The 22496-nt window shown below is 48.5% G+C and overlaps 1 protein-coding gene across 1 annotated transcript in view; it reads left to right on the top strand.

The window, feature by feature from the left end:
• LOC144597150 (cytosolic phospholipase A2 zeta-like) overlaps positions 1-22496 on the top strand; it is a 75985-nt gene that overhangs the window by 22671 nt on the left and 30818 nt on the right. Inside the window, exons 7-10 of the mRNA XM_078406093.1 lie at positions 820-862; positions 7930-7996; positions 13963-14141; positions 15179-15292. Coding sequence (XP_078262219.1) covers positions 820-862; positions 7930-7996; positions 13963-14141; positions 15179-15292 — 403 coding nt within the window. The remainder of the gene's footprint in view (positions 1-819; positions 863-7929; positions 7997-13962; positions 14142-15178; positions 15293-22496) is intronic.

Below are 22496 nucleotides of genomic sequence, written 5' to 3'. Positions count from 1 at the left end.
GGTCTCAATGTTCCAAATACTGTCTGACCAGTAGCTTATAAAGCCCCAGCATTACATCCCTGTTTTTATATTCTAGTCCTCATGAAATAAATGCTAGTATTGCATTTGGATCCTTATTACTAATTCGACTTGCAGATTAACTTTTTGGGAACCCTGCACCAGCATTCCCAAGTCCTTTTGCGCCTCCGATTTCTGAATTCTCCCCCCATTTAAAAAACAGTCTACGCCTTTATTCCTACGACCAAAATGCATGACTCCACACTTTGCTACGCTGTATTCCATCTGCCTCTTCTCTGCCCACTCTCCCAAGTCCTTCTGCAGAGTCCCTATTTTCTCTACGCTTCCTACCCTTCCACCCATCTTTGTATCCCAGTGGGTGTAGGATAGTGTTAGTGTACGGGGATCGCTGGTGGGTGTAGATTAGTGTAATGGTGTCACTCATGTTATGCGCCATGCTTTTGTAGTTACGCCCCTTTAGCTTTTGAGTGACCTGTGTGTCTTTTAACCCTTCGTCCTGCCTGGAGGACCTGGTTGCCCACACTGCTGTTAACAGTGCCCTACAGTTGCTAACCTCCGTCATTAAGCGCGACTGGCCAGACAAATACTACAACGTTCCACTTACACTAACCCGAATCTCGCAAGCAGTGGTCACTCAAAAGCTAAAGGGGCTAAACTACAAAAGCTTTTTTTTAAATTTATTTTTTTACGCACTAATCTACAGTCGGCTCGGGCCCGGTGGGCCAAAAGGGCCTGTTTCCGCGCTGTATCTCTAAACTCTGTAAACTCTTAACTCTCAACAACCTTGTTCTGTCTTTGCAGTGACGATCCTCCAAACGAGATTATCACCAACGGTGTGATTGTGGTAAGTTGGCGTTTTAACTGCAATTCGCTGGATTTAGCTCAAATCACCATTTGCCTGCCAACCGTCGGGTTATAGAGACAACTCTAACAAAACAAGCACAAATCAAATATGGCTGACTCTTGCCTGTCCTTGAAGTGACCAAGAATGGACAGCTGATTACGTTGCCAGCCACAGCCATCTCCCATAAACCAGTAACATAATTAGTTCAACTTCTTCTTTCCCTCCAATACTCACCGGATGTTTGCAGATATAGTTCCAATATTGAACTTGTCCAGAAATTCACACCAACTGTTCAATGTTTTGTCCCAGTCACTTATACTTCAGGACTATCCAGTCACGGTCGTAGTGATACAGCGTGGAAACAGGCCCTTCGGCCCAATTTGCCCACATCGGCCAACATGTCCCAGCTACACTAGTCCCACCTGTCCGCGTTTGGCCCATATCCCTCCAAACCTGCCCTATCCATGTACCTGTCTAACTGTTATTTAAACGTTGGGATAGTCCCTGCCTCAACTACCTCTTCTGGCAGCCCGTTCCGTACACCCACCACCCTGTGTGTGAAAAAGTTACCCCGCAGATTCCTATTAAATCTTTATCCCTTCACCTTAAACCTATGCACTCTGGCCCTCGATTCTCTTACTCTGGACAAAGGCCGCTGTGCATTCCTTTGTCCCGCCCCCCTGACATCTGTCTGAAGAAGGGTCTCGACATGAAACGTCACCCATTCCTTCTCTCCTGAGATGCAGCCTGACCCGCTGAGTTACTCCAGCATTTTGTGTCTATCTGCGATTTAAACCAGCATCTGCAGTTTTCTTTCCTACTTATCACAACTTTATATACTTCTCATCATCGGCGCTCACTGGAAGCGAGTATGACTGTCCTCTCCTTAGGGTCGGACGCCTGTGCGTGACTTTGTTTAACATGGGGAGACTGGTGCACAGACAGCCACCACACGGTCCTTGACAGATCTGGGTCAGGATCCAGTGGCACGGAGTCCAAGACGACCGGGGACCCTTTTCTGCTGCAGCCTTCATCCATCCGCCTTCCCAGCCATTGTGACGCTCCACTAAAGTCAGCCATCATCCTCCCTCCGCCTGTTCCACCGTTGAGGTCTTTGTTGGATTGCTCTTTGTCAGGGACCTCCCCCTCAACCTTACCGCCATGGGTGACCCTACCACGAGCGTGGCTCCAAATGGCATCGCTCTCAGGATCTCAGGACCACACAAGCTTCTCCATCACGACAAGGTGACAATCCACGGAGAGGTATATAAGAAAATAACTGCAGATGCTGGTCCAAATCGAAGGTGTTTATTCACAAAATGCTGGAGTAACTCAGCAGGTCAGGCAGCACCTCGGGAGAGAAGGAATGGGTGACGTTTCGGGTCGAGACCCTTCTTCAGACTGATGTCAGGGGGACGGGAGAAAGGAAGGATATAGGTGGAGACAGGAAGATAGGGAGATCTGGGAAGGGGGAAGGGAAGAGAGGGACAGAGGAACTATCTAAAGTTGGAGAAGTCGATGTTCATACCACTGGGCTGCAAGCTGCTCAGGTGAAATATGAGGTGCTGTTCCTCCAATTTCCGGTGGGCCTCACTATGGCACTGGAGGAGGCCCATGACAGAAAGGTCAGACTGGGAGGGGGAGGGGGAGGGGGAGGGGGAGTTGAAGTGCTCAGCCTGTGACACCACTTTCAAGGAACCATGCACCTGCACCACTAGATCCCTCTGCCCTACAACATTCCCCAGAAGCTCACCATTCACTGTGTGGGTCCTGCCCATATTAGACTTTCCAAAATGCAACACCTCACATTTCTCTGTGTTAAATGCCATCAATCATTCCTCAGCCCACCTGCCCAACCGATCCAGATCCTGCTGCAATTTTTGACAACCATCTTCTCTATCTTCAGAACCACCCACTTTATTGCCACCTGCAAACTTGCTAATCAACCATGTCATCCAAATCATTGATATAAATGACAAATAGCAATGGGGCCAGCACTGAATACTGAGGCACACCACTGGTCAATAGACAATAGACAATAGGAGCAGGAGGAGGCCATTCGGCCCTTCGAGAAAGCACCGCCATTCAATGTGATCATGGCTGATCATTCTCAATCAGTACCCCGTTCCTGCCTTCTCCCCAAACCCCCTGACTCCGCTATCCTTAAGAGCTCTATCTAGCTCTCTCTTGAATGCATTCAGAGAATTGGCCTCCACTGCCTTCTGAGGCAGAGAATTCCACAGATTCACAACTCTCTGACTGAAAAAGTTTTTCCTCATCTCAGTTCTAAATGGCCTACCCCTTATTCTTAAACTGTGGCCCCTGGTTCTGGACACAAGCCTCCAATCTAATAAGCGACCTTCCACCATCACGCATGAAGCCAATTAGTATCCATTCATCGAGCTTTCCTTGGATCCCATGGGATCTAACCTTCTGGAACAGCCTACAATGCGGAACCTTGTTGAATGCCTTTCTGAAATCCATGTAGACAACTTCTACAGCTTTACACTCATCAACCATTTTGGTCGTATCTTAAAAAAACTCAATCAGATTCGTGAGATACATATAACATATAACATATAACAACTACAGCACGGAAACAGGCCTGTCCGGCCCTACCAGTCCACGCCGACCATTCGCCCTGACCTAGTCTCATCTACCTGCACTCAGACCATAACCCTCTAATCCCCTCCTATCCATATACCTATCCAATTTACTCTTAAATAATAAAATCGAGCCAGCCTCCACCACTTCCGCCGGAAGCCCATTCCATACAGCTACAACCCTCTGAGTAAAGAAGTTCCCCCTCATGTTACCCCTAAACCTTTGTCCCTCAATTCTGAAGCTATGTCCCCTTGTTGGAATCTTCCCCACTCTCAAAGGGAAAAGCCTACCCACGTCAACTCTGTCCGTCCCTCTCAAAATTTTAAAAACCTCTATCAAGTCCCCCCTCAACCTTCTACGCTCCAAAGAATAAAGACCCAACCTGTTCAACCTCTCTCTGTAGCCTAAATGCTGAAACCCAGGCAACATTCTAGTAAATCTCCTCTGTACCCTCTCCATTTTGTCGACATCCTTCCTATAATTTGGCGACCAGAACTGCACACCATACTCCAGATTCGGCCTCACCAATGCCCTGTACAATTTTAACATTACATCCCAACTTCTATACTCGATGCTCTGATTTATAAAGGCAAGCATACCAAACGCCTTCTTCACCACCCTATCCACATGAGATTCCACCTTCAGGGAACAATGCACAGTTATTCCCAGATCCCTCTGTTCCACTGCATTCCTCAATTCCCTACCATTTACCCTGTACGTCCTATTTTGATTTGTCCTACCAAAATGCAGCACCTCACACTTATCAGCATTAAACTCCATCTGCCATCTTTCAGCCCACCCTTCCAAAAGGCCCAAGTCTCTCTGTAGACTTTGAAAATCTACCTCACTATCAACTACTCCACCTATCTTAGTATCATCTGCATATTTACTAATCCAATTTGCCACACCATCATCCAGATCATTAATGTAAATGACAAACAACAGTGGACCCAACACAGATCCTTGGGGCACTCCACTAGACACTGGCCTCCAACCTGACATACAATTGTCAACCGTTACCCTCTGGTATCTCCCATTCAGCCATTGTTGAATCCATCTTGCAACCTCACTATTAATACCCAACGATTTAACCTTCTTAATCAACCTTCCATGTGGAACCTTGTCAAATGCCTTACTGAAGTCCATATAGACAACATCCACAGCCTTGCCCTTATCAATTTCCCTGGTAACCTCTTCAAAAAAATTCAAGAAGATTAGTCAAACATGACCTTCCAGGCACAAATCCATGTTGACTGTTTCTAATCAGGCCTTGATTATCCAAATAATTATATATATTGTCCCTAAGTATCTTTTCCATTAATTTTCCCACCACAGACGTCAAACTAATAGGTCTATAATTGCTAGGTTTACTTTTAGAACCTTTTTTAAACAAAGGCACAACATGCGCAATGCGCCAATCTTCCGGCACCATCCCCGTTTCTAATGACGTTTGAAATATTTCCGTCATAGCCCCTGCTATTTCTGCACTAACTTCCCTCAATGTCCTAGGGAATATCCTATCAGGACCTGGAGACTTATCCACTTTTATATTTTTCAAAAGTGTCCGTACCTCCTCTTCTTTAATCCTCCTAATTTCCATCACTACTCTACTTGTTTCGCTTACCTCACATAATTCAATATCCTTCTCCTCGGTAAATACCGAAGAAAAGAAATTGTTTAATATCTCCCCCATTTCTTCCGGCTCCGCACATAGCTGTCCACTCTGACTCTCTAATGGACCAATTTTATCCCTCACTATCCTTTTGCTATTGACATATCTGTAGAACCCCTTGGGGTTTACTTTTACATTACTTGCCAAAGCAGCCTCATATCTTTTTTTCGCTTTTCTAATTTCCTTTTTAAGATTCCTTTTACATTCTTTATATTCCTCAAGAACCTCATTTACTCCCTGCCGCTTATATTTATTGTATATCTCCCTCTTTTTCCGAACCAAGTGTCCAATTTCCCTGGTAAACCACGGCTCTTTCAAATTATTATTCTTTCCTTTCCACCGAACAGGGACATAAAGACTCTGTACTCTCAAAATTTCACCTTTAAATATCCTCCATTTCTCTATTATATCCTTTTCATAAAACAACAATTTCCATTTCACTCCTTTTAAATCCTTTCTCATCTCCTCAAAATTAGCCTTTCTCCAATCCAAAATCTCAACCCTTGGTCCAGATTTGACCTTCTCCATAATGATATTGAAACTAATGGCATTATGATCACTAGACCCAAAGTGCTCCTCAACACATACCTCCGTCACCTGACCCATCTCATTTCCTAACAGGAGGTCCAACACTGCCCCTTCTCTGGTAGGCACCTCTACGTATTGCTGCAAAAAACTATCCTGCACACATTTTACAAACTCCAAACCATCCAGCCCTTTAACAGAATGTGATTCCCAGTCTATATACGGAAAATTGAAATCACCCACAATCACCACTCTGTGCTTACTACTAATATCTGCTATCTCCTTACATATTTGCTCTTCCAATTCTCGTTCCCTATTTGGCGGTCTATAATACACCCCTATAAGTGTTGCTAAACCTTTCTCATTTCTGAGTTCCACCCAAACAGCCTCCTTAATCGAGCCTTCTAGTCTGTCCTGCCAAAGCACTGCTGTGATATCCTCCCTGACAAGCAATGCAACACCCCCACCTCTTGCCCCTCCGATTCTATCACATCTGAAACAATGAAATCCTGGAATATTTAATTGCCAATCGCAACCCTCCTGCAACCATGTTTCACTGATCGCCACAACATCATACTTCCAGATGTCAATCCAGGCTGTAAGCTCATCCACCTTTCTTACAATGCTCCTAGCATTAAAATATACACATTTAAGGGACCCATCATTTCTTATTCTCAGTTTATTTCTTTTCCCTTCTTTCTCTCCTACATATTGGGTCTGAGTGTTTCCCTTTTCTGCCTCCCACGTACAAAACCATCCCTAATCAGTCCTTGTCCATCTAAATGTAAGTATATTTTATCCCTCAGAATGCTCTCTAATAACTTTCCAATCACCTGCCTGTAGTTCCCAGGCCTGTTCTCTGCAGTCCTTCTTGAATTAAAGAGCAACCTTTGCCACCCTCCAGTCTTCTGGCACCTCACTTGTGTTTAATGACGACTCGTAAATCTCAGGCAGGGCTCCTGCAAGTTCCTCTCTAGCTTCCCACAGTGTCCTCGGATCTATCTGATCATTTGCTTATTTGATCATTTGTTGACCCCATTTGCTATTTAATTTTGTTACAAAGTTCCAGCACTTCAGCTTTCACTGTGGCCTTTGAACCAGGTTCTCTCTCGCACAAGACCTTCATATTCCACTCGACTCTATGGTCAATTGCCCTGAAATCCCTGGAGCTCGCAGTCAAACATCTTACTGTCATTTAATCTATTGCCTGTGACATGGGAATTGCAAATGTAAGATGTTTCGAAGCCTTCACGCTCATCACAGGGCAGGGTTTTTTTCCCACAAAATGTCCTCAGACCCAAGATTCATCTGCAGTGAGCTTCATGTGAGAGTTAACTTGCCCTTGTGGTGGGGAAGGTGTTGTAACTTGCTGAAGTCGTGCTTCAGCCTAGGTACCATGGGCCAACGTTTCCAAGCATATGCAATGCAGTGAATCCTGTAGGAAATGGAACCAGGCATGTGAATTTTCCGCGGATTTCTGCGTTATTTAAATCCATTTTCCGTGTTTTTTTGCATGGTTTCCGCGTTTTTCACTTTGCCAAATAAACGGAGAAATCGGATCGAAAACAAAACAACCGCTGTATAGACTTGTAATGAACACTAGGTTCCGCTAGAGGTCGCTAGGGGTTCCGCGAGAAATCCCCCCCCCCCGCGCGCCATGGAAGTCTCCCCGGAAATGTGGCACCTTGGCTGGGCACGGCAGCCAATCCCGACCTCATCGGGAATTCCACGGCCGATCGGTGGGTTGAATTTGCAACCTGCGGCCGGGTCTCTGGAACTCCAGCCCAGCTGGAGCCAGCACATCTACCCCCATAGCCGACTTCCTTGGCCGGCTGGATAAACCAGCAAAGCTCTGGAACCAAGAGTGTCAGAAAATCAGTGGTGGAACTGTAATGTGTAAATATTAAATTTAAGTGCAAGATTATATAACTAAATAAATTAAGACAGGGCTAAAATATAAAACACAGCAGAAAAGTCAATTACCACCTTTTTGGGCTGATTATCAATGAATGTGCAAATTTACTTCAAAATGTTATTAGTGTACTGTGACATATTGACATTATTTTGTAATGTCTGTTTTTACTTTGAAATGCACTAAAAGAGGCTTGAAACGGGTAATTTTGTGTGTAAATTTTAACCCCCGTCCTCTCTTGTTTTTTGACCTCACTCCCATGCCTGGGAACACTGCAGTGACTTACTTAAGCCTTTTTCTGTTAGACTGGATGGTGTAATGCTGAGCTGACTCTTCTTTCTCACCCTGGAGTAGGCCCAGCCCTGTACTTGCGTGCGCACGAGCGTGATGAATGCCCACAATGTCCACGTGGCAGGCACAGGTAAGTGAAGCAGAGACATTTATTGACAAACAGCAAAGCAAGTCAACGGAGCCCGGCCTAAACATCATGACCATCAGGACCATAAACATCATCAGCCAAAACATTATGACCGCCGACGGGTGAAGTGAGAGGCAGGAAACATGTTCCCAATGTTGGGGGAGTCCAGAACAAGGGGCCACAGTTTAGGAATAAGGGGTAGGCCATTTAGAACTGAGATGAGGAGAGTTGTGAATCTGTGGAATTCTCTGCCTCAGAAGGCAGTGGAGGCCAATTCTCTGAATGCATTCAAGAGAGAGCTAGATAGGGCTCTTAAGGATAGCGGAGTCAGGGGGTATGGGGAGAAGGCAGGAACGGGGTACTGATTGAGAATGATCAGCCATAATCACATTGAATGGCGGTGCTGGCTCGAAGGGCCGAATGGCCTCCTCCTGCACCTATTGTCTATTGTCTAAGTGAATAAAATTGGTTATCTTGTTACAATGGCACCTGTCAAAGGGTGGGATAATTAGGTAGCAAGTGAACAGTCAGTTCTTGAAGTTGATGTGTTGGATGCAGGAGAAATGGGCAGGAGATTAAACACCTGAGCGACTTTGACAAGGGCCAAATTGTTATGGACAGACGACTGGGTCAGAGCATCTGTGAAACGGCAAGGCTTGTGGGGTGCTCCCAGTCAGCAGTGGTGAGTACCTACCGACAGTGGTCCGAGGAGGGACAAACCACAAACCGGCGACAGGGTGTTGGGCGCCCAAGGCTCATCGATGCGCTAGGGCAACGAAGGCTATCCCGTCTGGTCCGAACCGACAGAAGGTCTACAGAAAATGTTAATGGTGGTGATGGGAGGGAATGTGTCACAATACACAGTGCATCGCACCCTGCTGCATATGGGGCTGCACATGGAGGACCAACAGCATATTAGGCAGGTGGTCATAATGTTTTGGCTCATCAGGTCATAATGTTTTGCTGATCGGTCAGTGTATAATGCAAGTCAAACACCATATTGCCCATTGTCAACTTACTAACTAATAACGTGAATTATAAGCACAGTATCAACCTATCATTGAACATTAGATAGATACAAAAAGCTGGAGTAACTCAGCAGGTCAGGCAGCTTCTCTGCCTGAGAAAAGGAATGGGTGACGTTTTGGGTCGAGACCCTTCTTCAGACTGAGAGTCAGAGGAGAGGGAAACGAGAGATATAGACGGCGATGTAGAGATATATAGAACAAATAAATGAAAGATATGCAAAAAAGTAACCATGATAAAGGAAACAGGCCATTATTGGCTGTGTGTTAGGTGAGAACGAGTCGCAGACAATGAGACTCAACAAGACGACTGAAGCTGGGGAAGGGATGGAGAGACAGAGGGGGAATGCAAGGGTTACTTGAAGTTAGAGAAGTTAATGTTCATACCACTGGGCTGTAAGCTGCCCAAGCAAAATATAAGATGCTGTTCCTCCAATTTACATTTGGCCTCACTTTGACAATGGAGGAGGCCTAGGACAGAAAGGTCAGTGTGGGAATGGGAAGGAGAATTAAAGTGTTTGGCAGCCGGGGGATCAGGTATGTGGGTTTTGTGCAGGCAAATAAGTGATGGTCTTGGCATCATGGTCGGCAAAGACAGTGTGGGCTGAAGGGCCTGTTCTTGAGCTGTACTGCTCTATATTTTATGTTCTAGACGGACAGGAAAGGTTTAGAGGGATATGGGCCCAGTACGGGCAAATGGGACAACTTGCAAAGAGCATCCTGGTCACCGTAAAAGAGGTGGGATGAAGGGCCTGTTTCTGTGATGTATGACTCTATAAACCAGCAGTGGTCTCCTAAAGGTTTACAAGGTTAATTCCCGGAATGGCGGGACTGTCATATGTTGAAAGACTGGAGCGACTAGGCTTGTATTCAACACTGGAATTTAGAAGGATGAGAGGAGATCTTATCGAAACGTATAAGATTATTAAGGGGTTGGACACGTTAGAGGCAGGAAACATGTTCCCAATGTTGGGGGAGTCCAGAACAAGGGGCCACAGTTTAAGAATAAGGGGTAGGCCATTTAGAACTGAGATGAGGAAAAACTTTTTCAGTCAGAGAGTTGTGAATCTGTGGAATTCTATGCCTCTTAATAATCTTATACGTTTCGATGATCAGCCATGATCACATTGAATGGCGGTGCTGGCTCGAAGGGCCGAATGGCCTCCTCCTGCACCTATTGTCTATAACTGGTCCCAGTCCCCATCTGCAGCATATCCACTTTTTTTTAATGTATGAATTCCAATTCACGTTTGAAGTGTACTCTTCAATCTGCTTCTGTTCTTCCACAAGCTGTGCATTCATAACAACTTGATCCAGGAACAGACTTTTCCACATTTCATCCATGGTTATTTTGCACATTGCAAAGCTGTGTCCTCCTGTCCGTAGAAACTGTTCACCCGTTCAAAGTAGTTCAATGTTATTCTTTGCATCCACTCCCCGACACACTTGGAGCTATTTACAGAGGCCAATTAACTTACACACCTGCATGTCCGTGGGAAGTGGGAGACAACTGGACCACCCGGAGGGAACATGTGATCACAGGGAGAGCATGCAAACTCCACACAGGCAGTGCCCGAGGTCAGGATTGAACGGGTCTCTGGTGCCTTTCAGAAAGCCTTCGACAAGGTCCCACATAGGAGATTAGTGGGCAAAATTAGAGCACATGGTATTGGAGGTAGGGTACTGACATGGATAGAAAATTGGTTGACAGACAGAAAGCAAAGAGTGGGGATAAATGGGTCCCTTTCAGAATGGCAGGCAGTGACTAGTGGGGTACCGCAAGGCTCGGTGCTGGGACCGCAGCTATTTACAATATACATTAATGACTTGGATGAAGGGATTAAAAGTAACATTAGCAAATCTGCAGATGATACAAAGCTGGGTGGTAGTGTGAACTGTGAGGAAGATGCTATGAGGTTGCAGCAGGGTGACTTGGACAGGTTGTGTGAGTGGGCGGATGCATGGCAGATGCAGTTTAATGTGGATAAGTGTGAGGTTATCCACTTTAGTGGTAAGAATGGGAAGGCAGAGTATTATCTGAATGGTGTCAAGTTAGGAAAAGGGGACGTACAACGAGATCTGGGTGTCCTAGTGCATCAGTCACTGAAAGGAAGCATGCAGGTACAGCAGGCAGTGAAGAGGAGTTGGCTGCGCCTAACGGCTGCGGCTCTCTGGCAGTCTGTTGTCTTTTTTTCTTTTTTTTTGTTTGTGTCGGTGGTGGGATGGTTTTTGTTTCTGTTTTTGGCTGTGTATGTGTGGTGGGGGTGGGGGGTTGTGGGGTGGGGGGGGGCGGGGGGAAACCTTTCTTTTATTGGGTCTCTTCCCCGGGGCGCGGCCCGGCTGTGGGCCTTAACATCGCAGGCTCGGCCTCGGGACATTTAACATCGCCCGGTGTGGCTGCGGGACGTTTCAGTGCCCGGTGTGGCTGCGGGACGTTTCAGTGCCCGGTGTGGCTGCGGGACGTTTCAGTGCCCGGTGTGGCTGCGGGACGTTTCAGTGCCCGGTGTGGCTGCGGGACGTTTCAGTGCCCGGTGTGGCTGCGGGACGTTTCAGTGCCCGGTGTGGCTGCGGGACGTTTCAGTGCCCGGTGTGGCTTGGCCGCTGGACTTAACATCGCCCGGTGCGGCCGCGGGACGTATCAGTGCCCGGTGTGGCTTGGCCGCTGGACTTAACATCGCCCGGTGTGGCTGCGGGACGTTTCGGTGCCCGGGGCGGCTCGGCCCGGGGCCCTTCCATCCCCTTGCGGGGGCTGTGCGTGTCGTTTGCCTCGGTAGGGGTCGAGCTGCCTGTCCGTGGGTGCGGGGGGAGGAGAGGGGAAGTTTTGTTGCCTCCATCACAGTGAGGGGGTGTTTGGAGTCACTGTGATGGATGTTTGTGTTGGGGTCGGGTGTCCTGTGTTCTTTTCTTTTTTGCTGTGTTTTGTGTGACTGCTGAAATTTCGCTCGGTGTTGTGCCGAGTGACAATAAAGTGTTGTTATGTTATGTTATGAAAGCCAATGGAATGTTGGCCTTCATAACAAGAGGAATTGAGTATAGGAGCAAAGAGATCCTTCTGCAGTTGTACAGGGCCCTGGTGAGACCTGGAGTACTGTGTGCAGTTTTGGTCTCCAAATTTGAGGAAGGATATTCTTGCTATTGAGGGCGTGCAGCGTAGGTTTAATAGGTTAATTCCCGGAATGGCGGGACTGTCATATGTTGAAAGACTGGAGCGACTAGGCTTGTATACACTGGAATTTAGGATGAGAGGAGATCTTATCGAAACGTATAAGATTATTAAGGGGTTGGACACGTTAGAGGCAGGAAACATGTTCCCAATGTTGGGGGAGTCTAGAACCAGGGGCCACAGTTTAAGAATAAGGGGTAGGCCATTTAGAACGAAGATGAGGAAAAACTTTTTCAGTCAGAGAGTTGTGAATCTGTGGAATTCTCTGCCTCAGAAGGCAGTGGAGGCCAATTCTCTGAATGCATTCAAGAGAGAGCTAGATAGAGCTTTTAAGGATAGCGGAGTCAGGGGGTATGGGGAGAAGGCAGGAACGGGGTACTAATTGAGAATGATCAGCCATGATCACATTGAATGGTGGTGCTGGCTCTAAGGGCCGAATGGCCTCCTCCTGCACCTATTGCCTATTGTCTAATGGGGTTAAGACGGAGATATAGATCAGCCATGAAAGAATGGCGGAATGGACTTGATGGGCCGAATGGCCTAATGCTGTTCCTATCACTTATGACCTTATGATAAACAGTCACCCCATGCAGTGATGTGGTTGATTTGCTGAAAGCATATTAATAATGTGAAATGTAGGTGCTTTATCAGTGCCTTCACCTATCACCAGTGCACCTTGGAGGATGGGTTCTCTGATGTAATGAATTTGAAACATTTAATATGAAAGTCTCTGTAAAGAAGCAAAATCTCTGCTAAAGTTTACATGTATTTTTGAACTTAAATCGCAAATCATGTCGTCTCAAATTACAGATGGCTGACCTTCCTTGAGTCTCTTTTTTGATGTTGACCCACAAAGGGTTAAAACATTCAAATGTTTTCAGTCTAGAAATCTGTCAATTTGTGTTCACACTTTATTGATAGCTGTAGCTGCAGATGTAGATCTCGATTTTCTCCGAGATCTTCGGTTTCCTCCCACACTCCAAAGAAAGATCTAGATAGTTCCCAGAGGGTGTAATTGAAAGATACACCATGGAAACAGGCCCTTTGGCCCACCAAGTCCATGCTGACCATCGATCGCCCGTTCACAGTAGTTCTATGATATCCCAATTTCTCGTCCACTCCCTGCACACAAGAAGCAATTTTGCAGATACCAGCTAAACTACAAACCTGTAGTATAAGAAGATAACTGCAGATGCTGGTACAAATCGAAGGTATTTATTCACAAAATTCTGGAGTAACTCAGCAGGTCAGGCAGCATCTCGGGAGAGAAGGAATGGGTGACGTTTCGGGTCGAGACCCTTCTTCAGACTGATGTCAGGGGGGCGGGACAAAGGAAGGATATAGGTGGAGACAGGAAGATAGAGGGAGATCTGGGAAGGAGGAGGGGACGGGAGGGACAGAGGAACTATCTAAAATTGGAGAAGTCGATGTTCATACCGCTGGGCTGCAAGCTGCCCAGGCGAAATATGAGGTGCTGTTCCTCCAATTTCCGGTGGGCCTCACTATGGCACTGGAGGAGGCCCATGACAGAAAGGTCAGACTGGGAATGTGAGGGGGAGTTGAAGTGCTCGGCCACCGGGAGATCAGTTTGGTTAACGCGGACCGAGCGCAGGTGTTGAGCGAAGCGATCGCCGAGCCTGCGCTTGGTTTCGCCGATGTAAATAAGTTGACATCTAGAGCATCTAGAAACTACAAACCTGCACGTCTTTGGGATGTGGGAGGAAGCTGGAGCTCTACCACTATTTATACTCAGATGTACTCTCTGGTTTTTACTCCTGCAGGTGTTAATGTTCAGTATAATGTGTTAATGAATGTGGATGGATCCCTTGAGAAGGAGCAAGTCACCACTCGCAAACCCCTCGCAAATACAGTGTGGAACGAAAAGTGTTCCTTCCACGTCAACAGCAGCTTGGACCCGCATTTGAAGATCGACCTCATTCAAAGCAGTACTGAATTGCAGGTAAACTTCCCTGGCTGCACTGACTCCAGTTTAAGCCATACCACTTAGTATAGACAGCAGCATTTGATCACACTGATCCCTGTTCAAACCAGCACACCGACAATAAAGAACACCCAGCCGCATGGCCATTCAACTTCCACCTCCCCTTAATTAGTTAGAAATCTTATTGTGAGAATTATTGGGCGGTCACGGTGGTGCAGCGGTAGAGTTGCTGCCTTACAGCGAATGCAGCGGCAGAGACCCGGGTTCCATCCTGACTACGGGCGCCGTCTGTTCGGAGTTTGTACGTTCTCCCCGTGACCTGCGTGGGTTTTCTCCAAGATTTTCGGTTTCCTCACACACTCCAAAGATGTACAGTTTTGTAGGTTAATCGGCATGGTAAATGTGTGTAAAAAAAAAAAAATGTCCCTAGTGGGTGTGGGATAGTGTTAATGTGCTGGGATCGCTGGTTGGCGCGGACCCGGTAGGCCGAAGGGCCTGTTTGCGCGCTGTATCTCTAAACTAATTATGAGGTGTCTCCATTTATGTGGCCAGTTAAGCAAATGTTAACTTACGGTGGCGTAGCGGTAGAGTTGCTGCCTTACAGTGCTGGAGACCCGGGTTCCATCCTGACCATGGGTGCTTGTCTATACAGAGTTCGTACGTTCTCCCCGTGACCTGCGTGGGTTTTCTCCGGGTGCTTCAATTTCCTCCCACATTCCAAAGACGTACAGGTTTTCTAGGTTAAATTTGCTTGATAAAATTGTAAATTATCCCTAGTGTGTGTAGGATAGTGTTAGTGTGCGGGGGTCGCTGGTCGGCGCGGACTCGGTGGGCTGTATCTCTAAACTAAAGTAGTAGGACGGTGCCTTGCGGGTCTCGACCCGAAACGTCACCCATTCCTTCTCTCCCGAGATGCTGCCTGACCCGCTGAGTTACTCCAGCATTTGGTGCCGATAGGAATATGTAGTTCTCTTATCGCAGATATGAAATACATCAGTAGAGCACTTGGAGGTTTGCAATCTGAGACCCTTTTGAACACTTGTCCAACTTCACAGGAGGACATGAACGTTGAAATGTCGAAGGAGACAAATGTGGTGGGTTCGGGCTTAGTACCACTGCGGCAGCTTCCTCTGGGGAAGAACAGGGGTGTTTCTTTACCCCTGGGACAGGTGAGCAATGCTGGCGATTACCATCCATGTGCAGATGGAATATCCTCAATTTGTTAACATTTCAGGCTTGTTCATAAGCTATCAAGTCTGGGGCATTTTGGTAGGCATGGGCAAGTTGGATCAAAAGGCCTGTTTCCATGACGTGTGACTCTATGACAATAGACAATAGGTGCAGGAGGAGGCCATTCGGCCCTTCGAGCCAGCACCGCCATTCAATGTGATCATGGCTGATTATTCTCAATCAGTACCCCGTTCCTGCCCTCTCCCCATACCCCCTGACTCCGCTATCCTTAAGAGCTCTATCTCGCTCTCTCTTGAATGCATTCAGAGAATTGGCCTCCACTGCCTTCTGAGGCAGAGAATTCCACAGATTCACAACTCTGACTGAAAAGGTTTTTCCTCATCTCAGTTCCAAAAAAGTTTTTCCGGAGACTCAGGTTCGATCCTGACTACGGGCGCCGTCTGTGCGGAGTTTGTACGTTCTCCCCGTGACCTGCGTGGGTTTTCTCCGAGATCTTCGGTTTCCTCCCACACTCCAAAGACGTATAGGTGTGTAGGTTAATTGGCTTGGCAAATGTAAAAATTGTCCCTAGTGTGTGTAGGATAGTGTTAGTGTGTGGGGATCGCTGGGCGGCGCGGACCCGGTGGGCCGAAAGGCCTGTTTCCGCGCTGTATCTCTAAAAGAAAATCTAAAATCTCTATTAGTTCTTCCTCAGCCTCCAGTGCTCCAAGAAAATAAACCTAACTTGACCAGTCCTTCTCAGAACTCAACCACTTCATCACAGATAACATCTCTATACCCTTTCCAGTGCAGTCGTGTGTTGACGAGAGCTGTATATATTATTCTACCTCTGACATTACTAAGATTTCATATCATTACTGTTACGTAGAACAGCACAGTGCAGGAACGGGCCCTTCGGCCCACAATGTTTGTGCTGAACATGATGCCAAGTTAGACTGATACCACCAGGAAGAAACATACTAAGGGGAGAATAAGGCCACAGTGGTTGTCATAGGAAGTCAAACATAGCAGAAAAGCAACAGAGAAGGCAATAAACGTGGCAAAGATTAGCTTGAGGATTGGGATGCTTTTGAGGACTTGAGGATTGAGGATTGGGATGCTTTTGAAAACCACCAGAAGGCAACTAAAAAAACAATAAGGGGAGAAAAGGTGGAATTTGAGGGTAGGTTAGCCAATAATATAAAAGAGGTTACCAAACAAATTTTCAGATATATAACAAAAGTAAAAGAGAGGCAAGAGTGGACATGGGACGTTGAAAAATTACAGTCGTAATGGGGAACAAAGAAATGGTGGATGAACTGAATAACTTTTTTGGATCAGTCTTCATAATGGAAGACACCAGCAATGCGCCAAAAACTCAAGAGAATCGGGGCAGAGGTGAGTGCGGTCGCTATTACGGAGAAGGTGCTTGGGGAAATTGAAAGGCCTGAAAGTAGGTAGGTAGTTAGACTGCATCCCAGGGTTTCTGAAAGAGGTGGCTGTAGAGATTGTGGAGGGATTAGTGGCGATCATTCAAAAATCACTAGAACCACGATTGATTCCAGACGACTGGAAAATCACAAATGTGTCTTCACTGTTTAACCAGGGAACGATGCAAAAGAAATGTATTACTGACCAGTTAGTCTGACTTCTGTGGTTGGTAAAATTTTAGAGTCCATTATTAAGGATGAGGTACGGGGTTCTTGGAAGCACGTGATAAAATAGGCCGAGTCAGCATGGTTTTGTTAAAGGGAGATCTTGCCTGACAAGATAATTATGGATAAAGCCCTTGAGTTAAAGTTCTGAATTGGGACAAGGCTAACTTTGGCATTAGACAGGAGCTTCCTCAAGTTGATTGGGGTGGGTTGCTTGCCGACCAGTTAGTCTGTCGGGGGTTCTTATAGAAACCTCAGTTAGGGGATCTTATAGAAACTTACAAAATGGGGATCTTATAGAAACTTACAAAATTCTTAAGGGTTGGACAGGCTAGATGCAGGAAGATTGTTCCCGATGTTGGGGAAGTCCAGAACAAGGGGTCACAGTTTAAGGATAAGGGGGAAGAGATGAGAACGTTTTTTTTCACACAGAGAGTGGTGAATCTGTGGAATTCTCTGCCACAGAAGGTAGTTGAGGCCAGTTCATTGGCTATATTTAAGAGGGAGTTAGATGTGGCCCTTGTGGCTAAAGGGATCAGGGGGTATGGAGAGAAGGCAGGTACAGGATACTGAGTTGGATGATCAGCCATGATCATATTGAATGGCGGTGCAGGCTCGAAGGGCCGAATGGCCTACTCCTGCACCTATTTTCTATGTTTCTATGACAGGAATGTCTGGTGCGTGGGATGTTTTTAAAAGTGTGGTGACAAGTGTTCAGGGCATACGCATTCCTGTTAGAGTGAAGGGCAAAGCAGGTGGGAGGAGGAAAGCGTGGATGACAAGAGAAATTGAGGTTCTGGTCAGAAAGAAAAGAGGCACAGTGTAAGTATGAGAGCTGGGATAATGAGTGTCCCTGGAAGAATGTTTGGAACTGAGGAGCATGCTTCAGAAGGAAATCTGAAGGGCAAAAAGAGGGCATGAAATAGCTCTGGCAGAAAATATAAAGGGAAATTCAGAGATTTTATGTGTATTAAGGGAAAGAGAGTTACAAAATGCTGGAGAAACTCAGCGGGACAGGCAGCATCTCGGGGTAGAGGGAATGGGTGGCGTTTCAGGTCGAGACCCTTCTTCAGACTAGAGAGAATATAGGGGCCCTTAGAAACCCAAGTGGATATCTCTGTGGAGCCGAAGAGATAGGCAAGGTCCTCGATGAGTATTTCTCCTCCGTGCATGCCATGGAGACTAGGACATGAAGATTCATGTCATAGTCTCCATGGCTAGTCCATGACTAGTCAATGGAAGTATCTTGAGGACAATCAGTATTACAGTTGACGTGATGATGGGGCGGCACGGTAGCGCAGCGGTAGAGTTGCTGCTTTACAGCGAATGCAGCGCCGGAGACTCAGGTTCGATCCTGACTACGGGTGCTGCACTGTAAGGAGTTTGTACGTTCTCCCCGTGACCTGCGTGGGTTTTCTCCGAGATCTTCGGTTTCCTCCCACACTCCAAAGACGTACAGGTATGTAGGTTAATTGGCGGGTAAATGTAAAAAAAATTTTTTGTCCCTAGTGGGTGTAGGATAGTGTCAATGTACGGGGATCACTGGGCGGCACGGACTTGGAGGGCCGAAAAAGGCCTGTTTCCGGCTGTATATATATATATGATATGATATGAAAGTCTTAAAGCATATGGAGATGATGGATGACTCTCTTGGGCCAGATCAGATCTACCCGGTAAACAGAAGAGACTGTGGAAAGCTAGAGAAGAAATTACAGGTGCCCTGGCTGAGAAATACGAATCATCATTAGGTACAGGTGATGTAAGAAAATAACTGCAGCATCTCGGGAGAGAAGGAATGGGTGACGTTTCGGGTCGAGACCCTTCTTCAGTCTCTCCTGAGATGCTGCTCTCCTGAGATGCTGCCTGACCTGCTGAGTTACTCCAGCATTTTGTGAATAATTAACAAGTCATAAGATCTCACAAGGTCCAGGGTCTAACAAGCACTAATGGTTCCATCACTGCTTCCTGTGGTGCATCACTGCGGTACACCCACAGGCTTCCTGTGGTACACCCACAGGCTTCTAAACACAAACTCAACTCTCCACCATCTCCCTCTGTCTCCCATTGCCACAATCCTGTGGACTCATCCTATGGGCTCTGATCGTTTGAACCAACACTAATAAAAAGCAAAATCTTGTGCATTTTGAGTTTGTGTGCACAGAATTGTACACCCTGTCTACTGTGTGCAGGTGAGTGGCCCCTTCCTACCTGAACGTACCACGAGTGGCTCCTTCCACACATGTGGAAAATATGTACTCTTACATCTAGCCTCAAACATACTCTAACATATGATGAGCGTTTGCCGGCACTGGGCCTCCACTCGCTGGAGTTTAGAAGGATGAAGGGGGACCTCACTGAAACATACTGTAAAAGGATGCCACTCGTAGGCAGAGTCTTTTACTATATATAAGTTTATTCATAACACTGCACATACATTATGCCCTAGCTGTCCGTGGTCATCACTGGCACTAGAGAGCGAGCTGGAGGTGGGGAAGTTACAATTATACCAAAGACAATGGGGAGTGGTTAGTAGTGGTGAGGTCACTATGTTAAAGGAACATGCACTGATCTACATCCTTCCTCTTGGAAACAAAGTGACCACGGCTCATGCGCTAGGCTCAAACTACAAGCAGACTACTCGTACACACCGTACCGGACAGGCGGCCTGACCACTCTCCCAGAGCGGGTGCGCAACCCACCATCCCCGCCGGTCGAAGGAGCAGCATGAACGGGTGCGGGTACAGAGGCCGGGGAACCAGGGGAAGGAGGAGGACTGGGAAGCGATGCACGCACAGGCGAGGGAGGGGTAGGTAGCTGGGGCGACTGCGGATGTACCGGAGCAGGAGGCACATCAGGCACCTTGTAGTGGACGGGAGGCGAATACGGGATCGCGGGGGGCGGTGCAGGTTCGTTTACCAGCATCAGGTGCTGGCGGGTACGACGGTACACGGTGCCCTCGTAGTTGACCAGGTACGACCGTGGAGAGTCAGCATTGCCGACGACCACGGCCAGCCGGTGGTGGCCGGAGGACGACTCCATCCGGACAACCTGGCCAGCGAACAAAGGTGGAAGGGGACGGGACGATTTGTCAAAGGAGCGCTTCCGAATGAGCTGCTTCTCAGTGATGCGCTCCCTGACAGCGGCAGGGCTCCGAGCCGTGGGTTTCAGGGATTGCTGGGAGACGGGGATGGGGGGTCTAGTGGTGCGGGACAGGAGGCGCTGCGCAGGGGAACCGAGCGCGGGGTCCCGGGAGATGTTGCGGAGGTTGAGGAGGGCAAGGTACAAGTCCGAACTGTCAAGCCGGCAACGTTCCATCAGCTCCTTAGCGCTGCGGACAGCGCGCTCTGCAAGTCCATTGCTTTGCGGGTACTCGGGGCTGCTGGTGATGTGGCGGAAGTTCCAGCGATTTGCAAAAACAGCAAACTCCGCGCTGGTAAACTGGCTGCCGTTGTCGGACTGGAGAGATGCCGGGGAACCAAAGGTCGAGAAGTGGCGGCGAAGCTTCCCGATGACGGCAGCAGACGTGAGGGACGGCAGCAGGTCCACCTCGAACCAGCTTGAGTAGGAGTCCACCAGGACCAGGTAGTGTTTGCCACGCCACTCGAAAATATCGGCGGCAACAGCCGTCCACGGCAACTCGGGAGCCGGCTGCTGCAGGAGAGGCTGACGCTGCTGATGAGGTAATAGGCTGTTGCAGGCAGCGCAGGCGGAGACCCTGTCCCGGATCTCCTTGACCATGCCAGGCCAGTAAAACTGTGCTTGGGCCTGGGATAACGTGGCCTCCACCCCTGGGTGTCCGTTGTGGGCGGTGTGGAAGTAGTGATCGCGCAGCGCAGCCGGCACCACAACCTTGTGACCCTTCACCACCACACCCGCGTGCAGCACCAGTTCATCCCGAACCAGGAAGTAGGGCACGGCACCAGCCGGCAGGGAAGACCGTCGTTCAGGCCAGCCACGGCGGATGACGCCCGCAAGCTGTTGGAGGTCCGGATCCGCGGCAGTGTGTGTGACCAGGGACTGCAGCTGCCAAGATGGAACAATGTTGACGTTCAACACCATCAGGTCCGCCGATTCGTACGGATGGCGGGAAATGGAAGGTAGTGGGGCGCGGGACAGAGTGTCTGCCACGAACATCTCCTTGCCTTTGCGGTACACGATTTCGAATTGAAAACGCTGCAGCTGCAGCATCATTCGCTGCAGGCGGGACGATGCTGCGTGGATGGGCTTGTTTAAAATCGAGACCAGCGGCTGGTGGTCAGTTTCGATGGTGAAAGTTTTTCCCAGAACGTAGTCTCTGAACTTGGAGCAAGCGAACACCACGGCAAGGAGCTCCTTCTCAATCTGCGCGTAGCGCTGTTCAGCAGGGGTCATTGTTCGAGAGGCATAGGAGACGGGCAGCTGTCGGTCGTCGTAGAGCTGCAGGCAGGCAGCACCCAGGCCGAACCGAGATGCATCGCAGGTGAGGACAATTGGCCTGTTTAAGTCGAAAAACCGCAAAGTCGGGGTCCGCGCGAGTCTGGACCTCAGGGCTACGAAGGCCGATTGGTGGTGAGGGAGCCAGACCCAGGCATTGTCCTTCTTGGTCAGCTCTCTCAGGGGGGCACTTAGTTCGCTGAGGTCGGGTATGAACTTACCCAGGTAGTTGACCATGCCCAGGAAGCGCTGCAGGCCGGGCACGTCAGTGGGAGCGGGCATTTCGGTGATCGCCGCCGTCTTCTCGGGGTCTGGCTTCAGGCCCCCCGCCGTGAAAACGTGGCCTACGTAGGTGACTTCCGCAACGCGGAACCGACACTTCCTTCGATTAAGCTTGAGGTTTATCTCACGAGCCTTGTCCAGGACTTGGCGGAGGTGTCGGTCATGCTCAGCAATGTCCCTCCCGTACACCAGGATGTCATCCACGATGATGGCGCACGGCAACCCAGCAAACAGCTGCTCCATCGTACGCTGAAAAACCTCGCTTGCCGAGTTGATACCAAAAGGCATGCGGAGGAAACGGAACCTGCCGAACGGTGTGCTGAAGGTGGTCAGGAAGGAGGAACGTGCGTCCAGCGGGATCTGCCAAAAGGAGCTCTTGGCATCCAGGACCGAGAAAACTGTGGCTGGACCGACCTGTGCCGCGACGTCCTCCACCGTCCGCATGGGGTAGTGCGGGCGTTTAATAGCCAGGTTCAGGTCCTTGGGGTTGATACAGATCCTGATCTCGCTCGCGTCCTTCTTGGCAGCGACCACCATGGTGGAGACCCACTGGGTGGGGGCACTCACCTCCTTGAGGATGCCCAAGTCCACCATGCCACGTAGTGTGGACTCCACGCGGCCCTTCATGGCAAAAGACACACGGTGGGCCGGTCTGACCACTGGGTCGACCCCCGGGTCCACAACGATCTTGTAGGCACAGGGCAGCTTCCCCAGGACGTCATCAAATCGGTCAGGGTACTCGACCAGGGGGTCCATGGGGGCCTGCACCAGGTGGATGTCGCGGTGAAATGAGACCAAACCAAAGTCCTGGCATGCACGGGCGCCCAGCAGGGTGACGTTTTCAGATGCTAGC

The sequence above is a fragment of the Rhinoraja longicauda genome, chromosome 10 (genome assembly GCF_053455715.1).
Source record: "Rhinoraja longicauda isolate Sanriku21f chromosome 10, sRhiLon1.1, whole genome shotgun sequence".
Classification (NCBI taxonomy): domain Eukaryota; kingdom Metazoa; phylum Chordata; class Chondrichthyes; order Rajiformes; family Arhynchobatidae; genus Rhinoraja; species Rhinoraja longicauda.
The sequence above is the reverse complement of the archived record's forward strand: the minus strand, read 5'-3'. Positions and strand labels throughout refer to the sequence as shown.